Source organism: Pyrgilauda ruficollis, unplaced genomic scaffold (assembly GCF_017590135.1).
Source record: "Pyrgilauda ruficollis isolate IOZ18807 unplaced genomic scaffold, ASM1759013v1 scaffold177, whole genome shotgun sequence".
Classification (NCBI taxonomy): Eukaryota; Metazoa; Chordata; class Aves; order Passeriformes; family Passeridae; genus Pyrgilauda; species Pyrgilauda ruficollis.
Genome location: NW_024516653.1, coordinates 546537 through 559604, shown reverse-complemented (window position 1 = coordinate 559604; position 13068 = coordinate 546537). Strand labels below are relative to the sequence as shown.

At 41.1% G+C, this 13068-nt stretch overlaps 1 protein-coding gene across 2 annotated transcripts; it reads right to left on the bottom strand.

Moving 5' to 3' along the window:
* Positions 1-588: 588 nt before the first annotated feature.
* CUNH5orf63 (chromosome unknown C5orf63 homolog) lies at positions 589-9480 on the bottom strand. Of its 2 annotated transcripts, none has more exons than XM_041464272.1 (5): positions 9442-9480; positions 7417-7541; positions 4531-4651; positions 1752-1808; positions 589-997 (listed from the first exon to the last, which is right to left on the bottom strand). In XM_041464272.1, the coding sequence occupies exons 3-5, from the start codon at positions 4648-4650 to the stop codon at positions 818-820; spliced, it is 357 nt and encodes a 118-aa protein (XP_041320206.1). In that variant the 5' UTR covers position 4651; positions 7417-7541; positions 9442-9480; the 3' UTR covers positions 589-817. The 2 variants fall into 2 exon arrangements, with proteins under 2 accessions (XP_041320206.1, XP_041320207.1); XM_041464273.1 differs by having other exon boundaries at positions 7417-7536; positions 9440-9457.
* Positions 9481-13068: the final 3588 nt, after the last annotated feature.

The window sequence follows — 13068 nt, the reverse complement described above, 5'->3', positions numbered from 1 at the left end:
ACTTCTTCTAGGAATTCTCCTACTCACCTACAGTCTAATATATGTCTACACGTGCTAATCATCTTTTAAACACTGATCCTGGCTGGATGCCACCCACAAAAGTCACCCTATCAGTCTCTTCACCAGCTGGGCAGAGGAGGGAAAATGCAATAAAAACCTCGTGGCTGAGATGAGAACACAGAGATCAGCCACTGGTCACTGATCAGGAAGAAGAGACTTAGGAAAATTCGTTTATTACCAACCAAATCACAGTAGGATAAAGACAAAGGAAACTAAATCTTTAAAACTCCTTTATCCCACCTTTCCCTTCTTCTTCCAAGGCTTAACTTCACTCTCCATCTTCTCTCTTCCTCCTTCCCCTCAGTGGTGCAAGGAGATGGAGAATGGGGCTTGTGTTAATTTTATTAAACATTCTCTCCTTCTTCTTCCTCATCACTGATGGTCTGGGATGTGGCCAGAGGATCCCTCCTGGAGCTGGCTGTCTCAGCTGGACACAGGGGAACCTTCCAGCATCTTCTCAGAGAAACCCCCCCCACCACCCAAACCTGGCCATGCCGACCCCATACAAACAGAGTTTACTTTATCTGCTGTTGTGGAGCAGCAGCTTTTATTCTGTCAGGGAAAACACCAGCCCACGAGAGCAGCAAAGGAACAGCACAGAAAAAGTGGTGCAGCTGGGCTGGGTGATTAATACAAAACAGAACACAAGGCACTCAATTTTTCAGACTCATATGTCCTAAGAAATTTAAAGCCAGATAAGGAATATGTTTTTTTTTCCACAAAGTTCTTTTCACCTTTGTGATCTGCTGCATTTTCTTCACTGGTTTCCCTCACTTTGCATCTCCAGCTTCCTAAGTTGGTCTTCAAATTTCTGAATGTCGACTCGATGCTTCATTAGGAACTTCCCATTTAAGTGAAAAACAGGTATGTCGTGTTTGTATTTATCATACCACGCTGAGTTTTCTGGAAGGGTAATATCCACCTCCTGCAGAATAAACTGCGGCAGAGAAGAAATATGTCAGTTCCTGCTGGACACTGAAAAACAATACCTGCTTGTCTTCTGATCAGTGCTTTCCTCAGAAATGCAAGGCTGTTTTCCTGAAGCTTGTGGCTTTATTCTTTGTGTTGTAGATAAGGGCCTGTTTTTTTGAGTACACAATATATGTAGCCACAACCCTTGGCTGCCTCTCCACAAGGGAATCTCTCCCTAGCCCAGAATATTCTTGTTCCACTGTGCAGAACCACTCTCCTGTGGGCAGCAACCTCAACAAACACACAGCTGGGAACAAAACGGGCAGCAGAGTGCAACAGTTCTTAAGGCTTGTATTGAAAGTTTCATCCTTCAACAGAGAGATCAAAACCTGGCTGAAAAATGGCACAAATTGCAGTCACACAGTTCAAATATTCAAAGCCCCACTTAGTCACATCCTTCCCAAATTACATCCTGGCTCATAAAAGTTACAAACTCCTTCAGACAAGGCAACAGTATTTGCAAAAGGAGTATTTTCAGGAACTCCTGTTACATGGTTTGTATTGGTTTAGTTTGCCAATCCTTATTTGAGTAGCATTATCACAAAACGCTTTTGGATAATGAGTTTTATGTAAATCAGTGCTGAAATTGTCTTGAAGAGGTCATCCATGAAAGAGTAACAGATGCAAATAAATCCAAGTAATTTTCTTTTTACAAAGGAAGAATCCTGATTAACTGTTCTTCTCATATAGAAAACATATACAGAATTTCCATACATTACCCTTCTCTTGTATGGCTCAAGAACTTCTTTTGCTTCATCACACAGAGGGCATGGTTTCTAAATGAAAACATTCAGAGTACCTTAAAGCAGGCAGTAAAACACAAATGTTGTTTGTACAGTGAAATAACACACAGAACATTATATTAATTCCTGTAAATTCAGGTTCCCTTCCCTGCACCAAGCACCCTGTCTTAGGGCTTTCTAAAACTTTACTTATCAGTGCAGTATGGATGAAAAAAAACCAAAAAACCCAACACACTATCCAGCCACTGAATGAAATTATTTTACATTGGCTACTGCATTTCTCATGGGGCAAATTCAACAGTTTTCTAAAAGCAGATCCAAGGGAATGATCTGAAAGCACTGTCATCACCAAATGCAGGTACCATTCCTGCTAAAAGAGGAATGAGAAAGCCACACAAGTAATTTCCAGCCTGTCTCTGATCAAGACACATGGCTCAGTTCAAATGGGAAAAGAAGGTAAAGTTAAGACTGCGTGGCTTTGCCTGGAAGAAATTAAGCAGGATCCTCCAAACTGCAGAGCTGGAAGAGAAGAATAACTCTACTCTTCTTAGAGTTACTCTAAGAGTAACCTCCAGTGAGGAGAACTGGCAAACAGCTTCAGAGTTTTGACCTGTGATGAGGTCAAAAAACCCCTCACATTTTAGAAAACTTCCTCATCTGAGTTCTGCTGACCACCCAGGCTGTAACTGAAGAATTAACTCATATGAAAGCATGCTGCTCCAATGTTTGCAACACCAGAATTTGGCCCATAATTCACATGGCAAATTGTATGGAGATGAACCTGACCACTCTGTCCCTCTGCCCCAAAACACCTCCCACAGCTGGAAAAGACCTTCTTCTCTTTCTCTCACTGAAAAATCTTCCTAGAGCTTGGTTAAATGTGAAGTTAATCTGAAACAGCTACTTTTTTGTTTCCTGTAATGTGAAATTTCCAGTAGTGTGAATTACTTCATATTAAACACTCTACTTTTATTTAGATCTAACCTAAACTGCCTTTCCCACATGGACAAGTCCTTGTGCTCTGAAAACGTAAGCAGGACACTGAAGTGCTGTGTTCTTCTACAGAAGTCCTGGCTGCTTTTGGAGGGACTGGTTTAACAGATACTGGTGACTGAAAGGAACTGACCCAGAACATCAGCTCTGTAGCACATCACTTTTGTAACACACCAGGCTCTTTCCAGTTAAAACAGGACACATTTCATTCCTCTAGGCCTGTGGAGAGCTTCCAAACATACCAGGTACATAAATGCATTTGTTAAAGATGGCTAACTTATAGGAGAAAATACTTTTACTCTCATGGCAAGCTTAAGCACTAGGTGGTACTGGCTTAAAATCAAAAGTGAATTATTTTAACAAACAGTGAAATCCTTTTTAAAAGTACATTTATACAAGCAATTGGTGCACAAATGCTCAGGTGGTCAGAAAAAGGGAAACAAGGGAAACCCATTTGGTAGTTTCTATCATTTTACCTAGAAGTCATAACTCCCTTCTGTTTCTCCTTTTCTCCTTATTAAAAATAAGAAGGAGGCAAACAAGGGGTCAATCAACATAAACAGTGTAGATTAGATTTTTTGTATAGTCTGTGCTTTTCTTTGCAATTGCCAGTGAACTTTTAAAGCTAACAGTAAACATTTACTGTTAAAAAACACCTTCAACAAAAGGCCATTTCAGAGAACTGCTGGAAATCTGCCACTAGAAGATTTGATTTCACACAGTGCCTTCCTAAATCCTAACACTAGTTAGGAACTTTAAGACACAAAGAGCAATTTTTTTGGCAATTATTAACCCAAAGGTAAGAGCATTATTGCCTACCTCACCCCATTTGAATTATGAATGAACTGAGGCTGAGCTGGGCACAGAGAGAGAAAGCTGTTTGCTCTTTAAAATACAGTTCTGATTATTAAATGGATGCTGACCTATTATTTTTAACCTATTCATTTGTCACACATTTTAAACATTCCTGTATGTTCACAGATGGAAAGAAAAAACACTGTGCAGGAGGAGGAAATTATTTTAATCGTATCTAAAACCACCACACTGATGTCAGCACTCTTAGTGCTTTGCATTTGTAGTTATTCTTCTCTTAAAAGCTGCAACAACCACATACATTCAGAAAAAAAAACACCCTGTGCCATCCTTTATAAAACTGCAGAACTATGCAGGTAATAACTGAAAACAATTCATGGTTTGTGACAGTCCACAAATGACTCTTCCTGCTCATCTCATCTGTTTTCTAAATATGCCTAGGAATACTACACCCATTTTATCTGCTGCCAGTAAAGCAAAAAGAGGGTAAAACAAAATCTACTTTTCCCTCACGTGCTCCCAACATTAACTGGATAAATTTTACAGTCTCACAGGTGGTGCTGAAATTTAACACGAGCACTTTGAAGAGCCTGCTTTTGACTGCTGATGCTTGTGGTTGGCAGACTGTGTGCAACATTTCATCTCTGTTCTCCATTTTCCGGGTGAAACACTGGCAGCTGGGCCAAACCTTCAACTAGTAAATGAACCAGAGAGTCACAGAGGCAAAACTGTCCTGAAATATTTGCTGATTGCTAATTCTTACTCGCCACAACGACAGCAGCACTGTGCAGAAAGCCCAGTGTGCAGAAACCCACTAAGTGAAATGCCCAACACTACTTTGAAGGGGGGGAAAAGAAGGCAAGGACAAGCCATTTAATCTGTAACTCCTGTGTTTCAGAGCTGACAAACACACAGTCTCACCCAGCTTTACTGCGTGAACAGCTCTTACCTTGGTGAATAAAGTCAACACTGGTTTATTCGTGCTGGCTGAGCAGAGCTGTCTCCCCAGTGGGCAGGGTGAATGCCTGGCTCGTGGCAGGGCTCTGCTCAGAAAACAGAGCACCATCATCCTGTTCCAGGCAGGAAAAAAAAAAATAAAACTCTTGAGTTGTTCTGCGCCAAGTTATAGCTCATGAAATTTAATGTCAGGATAAACGCGACGCTTCTGTGGCGGCTCTAAATCACACACAGCCAAAACATTCATCCCAGGGTTTTTGTGCCCGTGGTATCAACACATTCATCAGGGAGGTGCTTTACTATGTGGCAGGCCAGAAACATTGTGCAGCTCAGAAACCAGCAGTTCCATTAAAAAAAAAAGAGGAAAGAACAACAAAACACCTACATTTTCCTGTCGAAATGCCTCTTTTAAATTCCCTAACACAAATGCTGACATAAATGTGTTATGCTGCTCCAGCTCCACAGATGCCAGCTGGAATTACATATTTAAAAATGCAAAGTGCTGTGCTTTGAACCTCTGTAATCTTGCTACAGCATTTGACATAGTCTACTTACCCAAATTATTCCATCAAAAAAACTAATCTGTACCTAATCAGAATATTAATACAATGCGTTCTGCAGTGAGTAAAAAGCTGTAGCCAAGATGATTTAACTTGGCAATATTAAAAGCATTCACACTGCCCTAAGTCCTTCCAGCAACAGCAAATTAATTGATGGGTTTGTGATCCCTTTGAGAGAGAGTTTGAATAAGTTAAGTGCTATTGAAGGGTGCCAAGTTGGAGTCGGGAAGTCACCTGTTAATAATGTCATTAATAGCAGCACTGCTTCCTCTAAACTTTTGTCTTAATGTGACCTTCACAAGGCATTTTAGGACATCAGGGACGAAAAAGGAAGGCAAAGGGAGTCTGCATTGTCATTACCAGCAGACATGACACCTGATATCAGAATTTACACTGAGAAAACCAAACTGAATCCCTTTCACCCAAAGCCAAACTGCTTCTGCTCAGCTTCAGGCCTGACTAACCTGCAGCTGTGTTATCTAAAGCTAAACACACAAGGTGATGTCACAATTTCCAGCAGCTAAAGAGTGAGCAGGATCTCACTGCAAGTGCTAGGCACAGTTTAGGATGTTTAGTCAAAAAGAACCCAGTGCCCTTCTGCTTCACTGGATCTCTCAGTACTGATATCACAAAGCTTTTTCCTAAGAGGACAGTTTGTCCAGAATAACCACTAAGGAAGAGCACTGCAGTGGACTCTAAAGCTGTATTTCCAAGCCACAACCACAAGAAAAATCAAATGGGTGACAGGGCACTGCTCCACCAATCTTCCTGCACAGCCAGAAGACAGCAGCTATTAGTAAGAGTCAGCTGCAAGGGGCAGAGCAATAAAATTCCTGCCACTGAGCAGTGACTGGCACAGCACACAATGCCAAAGGTCACACTCCTTGGCAGCCACTGCATTTGTTTCATTTACCAAGGTGGAAATAGAACTGCCTGGGATTTTGCATGTTAAATGTAAAGGACAAGCTTGGAACCTTTTGGTAAAATGCAGATTTGGATGGCAGGAAGAGCCTCAGTCAGATGCAAAAAATTTTTAAACCCAGAACAAATAAAAGTCTAGAATGGATATAGTTTTGGCATGAAGTGTTTACAGCATGTTGGCCTGTTCACGTGCAACATAAACAATGGGGGTAAAAAAAAGGGTCTCCTTTCTGACAAGTTTTTTAAGAACGCTTTTGTTGCCAGCCTAGCAAGCCTTCCAAATGAGGAAGATGCTCTCAAATTGTTTTGTTTTAGCAGAATGAATGAAGCCCAGATTTTCATAGATCCCATTCTGCCTTTCACACATATATGTGCATAAAACAGCTCCAGTTCAGTCCTATACAGCCCTTTTTTGATCCCTCCATGCTCTGCTGTCCTGAGGACAACTCCTACCAAAACATCAACTGACAGGGAATTAACAAAACAATATCAGTACCTAAGCTTTGAGACCTACCAAAAAAAAAAAAAAAAAAAAAAAAAAAAAAAAAAAAAAAAAAAAAAAAAAAAAAAAAAAAAAGAAAAAAATTCGCCAGTAGTGCCTTAACTTCCTCACTAATTTTAGCTGATTACAAGAAATTCCACCTTCAGAATTCAGAAATACTACCTTCAAGAAATTCAGAATACAGCAGCAAATCTTCCCTGACCAGTACTGCCACTGAAGAAAGAATCTGCTGTTTCCAGGGCTAACTGGAGACTGGCTGGCTGTTTTTCTAGATAACCTAAAGAAACAAAGTCCTGTCTATCTACTCACCTAAGCAAAATAATACCAAAGACACTAAAATGCACAAAACTTTCCATACCATTATTCTGGATCTCTCTCTAGACTACCCCCAATTATAAAGATTTGCTTGACGGAAAAAAATGAACACATAAACGCAAAGAAGGATGCTTGCAAACTTGAGAATTTACCTTCCCCTACACCACAATGCTACAGATTTAACAAATTATTCTTTTGAGTCTGAGCTTGGCCCATGCTCTAATTTGCAGAGCCAAGTTGGACTCAATTCCTGTTAATAGAATTCCATCACTCAATAAATCCTCATCTGCAGGAAAAGTAAGTTGTGACACTAAAACCATCCATTATTTAGATGAGGTGAGTATCTGTATAAACTTAATCTGAGCATCAATCAAGGCAAGACAAGCATGGATTTTTTTTTCCTTGAAGTATTTACCTTTTAAGTAACAGCTGAAAGAGAATGGGGGCAGAAAGTAGGTGCAAATAACAGAAAGTATGTTGATGGCATGTAAAACACCTATCTCCTGTTGTCCCTCATTCAAAACCAGCGACGGCCATCAAGGAAACTAAATTTTCTGGCAGTCTGCATTTGATTACCTACCAAGGAAATGCTGAACAGGAAAACAGGTGACACAGACCAGGGAGCCCACGTGAGTGGGGACAGCAAACCCTGCAGCTCTGGAGATCCTCACGCAGCTTTTACCCCACCAGACATTCAGAGGAGACCTGCAAAATACAAGAAAATCTTTTTGCACATGCTCATAACTCTAGAAGTCTTTCAGGGAGAATCAGGCTCTTGCAGCAGCTCCAAATTCAAAGATACCATCAGCAATACCAGCTGTGTCTGTGGGGTGATGTTATGCATCAATCAGTGCAAGCTTCCATGCATCTTCTCCTCTAACCTGGGGAAAATGCCAAAAAGACACTTCATTCCATCCCAGAAAAGATGGAAGTGTCACATTTGTCAACACGTTTTGCTCAGTAATCCCTCCAGGAGCTTGCATCCTAGAATCTGGTCCAGGGCCACACTCCAAATTCCAGATAATTCAAATTACACCCAACAGGTTGCTGTAGTGGCCTTTTCTGAATGCTGTACAGAACTTGCACAAAACAACACACTGCTACCATAATCTAAAGTTTGTAACGGAGCTTAAAAGATAATAGCAATAACAGCACAATAGAGAATAATATATATGCCACATATATTATAGAACACAACACACAGTATTTCATATGTAACCATATATCTCACAAAATTATATTAATATCTTAGATGCTACACATTCTATAATGTTATAATATTAACAAATATAGCAATTATATTAAAATATTAACATATTGCTAACATTAATCCATATTACTCTTTATATGGGTCATATTAAGGTCATATTAATATGTCACTAATATGCAATTAATATTGCTTTGGTGTAGTGTATCAATAATTGTATTAATAATAGTGTATGTTATACAAAATATGTACATAATAATACTGTATATTAATTATATACATAATTATATTGTATATTATGTGATACTTTACATATACACACATATATATACATATCTACGTATTTGTAAATGCATACATATATATACACATATATATTAAAATATAAAAATGTTTATATGTAGGAATGATATGCATTATATATATAACATAAAAAGTTTTAAATATATACACATACTGATATATATACCTACAGATATACATATAAATACATAAAATAGACAACATGAAATATATATTTACATATATGATACGTATTTGTGTGCCTATATGTATAAAAAATAAGTATGAAATATATAATATTAAAATAAATATTAAAAATAGAAAATAAATTTAAAGTAAATATTGCATATACATATACACACATATACATTTTAACATATATATGAATATATATAATATATAAAAATACATAGACATATATAAAATATATATTTATATATATTTTTATAAAAAAGATAAATTATATATAGGTATTATATATTTTTAATCTATTTTATGTATTAAAATGTATAATTTTAAAAAATATATTTTATATGTAAAAATATATAAATATATTTATATGTGTGTATATATGTATATATATAAAAACTCATAAACATATATATATACACATATATAGACATACATATATTCATATATATATATAAACCACATAAATAAATAAATAAATAAATAAATAAAATCGAAATGTTTATATGTAGGAACGACAAGCATCATAGATACAACACAATAACAGTTTTAAACACTTCTGTTTGGAAACTTCTGAGCGACACCCCCCAAGCCCCGCCGGCGAGCCCAGCAGGGTACAGTGTATCCAGAGGCCTCCTCACTCTGCCCCGCAAGGAGCCAGCCCGCCGGGGGATGCCGATGCTGGAAAATTTGTAACGGGACCCTCGGCGGGGACGAGGAGCGGAGCCGCATCCCGGGGGAGCGGAGCCGCATCCCGGGGGAGCGCATCCCGGGGGAGCGCATCCCGGGGGAGCGCATCCCGGGGGGTGCTGCATCCCGAAAAGCCGAATCCCGCGGGAGCAGCATCCCGAGGAAGCGAACCCCGATGAGAAAAGCCCCGAGGGGCAGCAGCAGCCCGCAGCCGGGTCCGGGCGGTCCCGCACCCACCTGCGGGAGCTCCGCCGGAACCGCGCCGGGAGCGCCGGCTGTGACGTGACTCCGCCACGGGAAGGAAGCGACACCGGCTCGGGAAGCGCTCCCGAGGGAAAAGGGGACGGCCGAGGTCCGCAAGAGAAAGTGAAATTGTAGTAGTAATAATAACAGCAATGGTAATGCAATAGTAATGCAAAATAGAAATAATAGTGTAATAGTAATGATGGAAATAGGAAGGGTAACAGTAATAATGGTATCAGGGAGTTTTGTTAGTAAGTTGGAGACTTGGCGTGGAAATTGGCGTGTTAGTCCCTGAGGTACTGCTGTGAGTGCGGGGTTTGGGTAAAAGGAGTAGGGTGAAAGGTAGGGAGAAGAAGAAGGAAATTAAAGAGGGAGGGAGGGAGAAGGAAGGAAGGAAGGAAGGAAGGAAGGAAGGAAGGAAGGAAGGAATTCAGTCCACATGATGACCAGGATCCTGGGGGCTTTGAGGGTCTTCTACAGCCTCATCCCCCATTACAATTCAACCTTTGGCCATCACTTCACACCGACTTCCGTGCTGATGCTGCCTTTTATTTGTTGTGTGCTAGAACAAGGATTTTGTCCCAGAAAAGTGCTGCCTTGCCTCCACATGGCCCCCTTTCCAGTCACATCTTGTTTTTCCTCAGCGTGTTGGCGACAAGAAGCCTTGGCTGGGTCCACAACCATAGGGCTCCCCATGGCCAGCACCAGCACTGCTCCAGGTCTGCCCCCAGGGCACAATCCTGGCTGGCAGCTTCCCCACTTCCCTCACTTCACTCTGCTATGTACCAAAAAGTGGGCAGCAGCCTCTAAATCTTCTCCTCCATCCTCCTGAAACATGGAACTTGGGCACCCACTCAGGTGGATGTACTGCATAATGGAAAAAATCTGAATTAGTGGAGAGTATCACTGGAGTACAAAGGTTCACAACAACGAAAGCACAGAGGGAAAAAGTTGGGCCTGTTTAGCCCAGAGGTGACTCAGGTGGGATCTTATTAGTGCATAAAAATGTCTCCAAGGCAGGTGCTAAGAGGATGCTCTTGATGCTCCATTTGACTAGGTGTTTCTGACATCAGGTGTGTTCATTTTCCTCTCCCCAGAAAAGTTTCAAGTAAAAAACATCAAGTGTCCACTGCTGGGCAAATGAAAGCTGCAGGCTCATGTTTGCATACTGTAAATACATACTGTATTTCTGCCAGGATTTTGGTTTTGCCATAGTAGCTGTCCCTAGGCCGAGAGTGGGAGACAAATCTTTAGGGTAGAGGCTCAAGTCAGCTCCATCTGTGCTTTGAGAAGCACAACAGCACCCAGGGGAAAGGCTCTCCAGGAGTGTAATCCTACCCTGCTGATGTGACACGTGTAATTAACCAGCACTGAAATTAACATGAGGCAGAGTCAGCTCGGGATCTTAGTGACTCCTTTTCAGACACTAACTTAATCCCTGCTGCTGAACAGAGATGTAATGCTGGCAGCTGACACTGCCTGCTCTTTCTTCTTTTCCCAGCATCAGAAAATCCGGTGTAAGGCTTTGGTGTTTGGCACTGGTACAGAACAGACCTGACAAGCGTCACACAAGGGAAATGCTGAACTGGCTCTCACCTGGATTTTACTTTCTCAGAAAGGGTGGGAGGACACCCAGAGAGAGGGCAGAGGCCGGTTGGAAAGCAGATAAATAAAGAGATCAGCATGCTCTTGGCATCTCAGGTCTCAGATTAATTTTATCCCTCTTGCTCCCAAAGCAAGTCTGTCTTTCTCTGGACATGTGTCTAAAATTCCCAGAGGAACCTGGAGGAGAGAGCTCCCAAAACTGGTCAGTTTATTTAAACTGGTTTCACCCTCAGATCAGGTTGTTTTTAATACAAGTATTAAAAAAAAAAAAAAAATGGAAAAAGAAGACAAAAAAATGTTAAAAAAAGGTTTTCTTATGCTACAAACATCTGCTTTGCAATTAACCAGTTTTGTTTTGGCAGGTTTTTGATACACTACTGTAGATATCTCAGCACAAAACTAGCTTTGGTTTTAATCCAGTATTTATGAGCTGAATCTTCTTAATCTTCACAGTGACAGATGCAGAAAGAATTATTACTTAGAGCATGTCTCACTATCACTGTGCTTAGGAATGAGATGGATTTCTGTAAAGTTTGGTATTTAAAAACGTGTTCTGACATCTGAAAGAAGTGCAACACTATTTTTCATTATGGCACAAAGGACATCTTTAGATTTCAAGGGCAGTTAGGACTCAACGGTTACATTTCCTGCACAGGTACCATGCTATGATGCACAAGTCTTCCTTTTTTTTTTTTCTTTATAAATTTATCTCTTAATAAAGTGTGGACATGGTTTCACAGCCCAAACTAAAAAGAAGTCATGCTCTGATGGACCACATGCAATTTGGTTCTCCTCCAGATTTCTATTTTATTTCTCTATATTATTTTGAGATAGAATCACAGATTCAGAGGGTGGTCTGGGTTGGAACGGACTTTAAATCCCATCCAGTGCCAGCCCAGCCATGGCAGGGTCACCTCCCACTGTCCCAGGCTGCTCCAGCCCCAGTGTCCAACCTGGCCTTGGGCACTGCCAGGGATCCAGGGGCAGCCCCAGCTGCTCTGGGCACCCTGTGCCAGGGCCTGCCCACCCTGCCAGGGAACAATTCTTTCTAATAACTGGGTTAAATCTACCCTTTTTCATCTTAAAGCCATTCCACATCTCAAATCCTGGGTCAGTTTTGAGCACGTCACTCCAAGGAGGACATTGAGAGGCTGGAGCGTGGCCAGGGAAGGGAACGGAGCTGGGAAGGGGCTGCAGCCCCAGGAGAGGCTGAGGGAGCTGGGAAGGGCTGAGCCTGGAGAAAAGGAGGCTCAGGGGGCCCTTGTGGCTCTGCACAGCTCCTGCCAGGAGGGGACAGCCGGGGGGTCGGGCTGTGCTCCCAGGAACAGGGACAGGAGGAGAGGGAACGGCCTCAGGCTGGGCCAGGGGAAGTTTAGGATATTAAGTTTAAAAAACTCTTCATTGAAAGGATTATCAAGCATTGGAACAGGATTCCTTCCCTCGGGGGAAGGAATCATTTTGTGAAAAGTGAAAATCTTAATGCTCAAGTGACTGGAGTATGGAAAAGGTGACAAATTGAAAAAATAATCACCAAACATTCAGTAACTGTAATAAGCAGCAGAGGAATGCCAGAAAAATGTATTAGAAAACTTGATTCTAATATGACAAAATTTTTTTTTTGCTGTACAAAGAACAGCTTCTAGAGATCTTAGCCTGAGGAAAAGCACCTTGAGGAATATGCTTTAAAAAAACCCCAAAATGCGTTCCTAAAATGATGAATGCCAGTGGAGGAACATTTTCATTTGTGTAAATGACCTGCAGAAGGGAGGGGACTGCCTGCCCATGAACTTTTCACTGTCTGCCAACCCAAGGATCACCTCAACACTGAACATGGTGACACGTTAATTTGCACGTTGTGTAACAGCAATTTGAGCAGCATTTTGAATCTATTTTTGTATCTCGTGTTTTCTATGGGACCATTGCCATGGTGGCACATGGTATCCAAAAATTAATTTACTGAGCACCAAGAGAGCACTGGGTTCCAGGCTAAGGCAGAGCCTATTGGAAATCAATGCT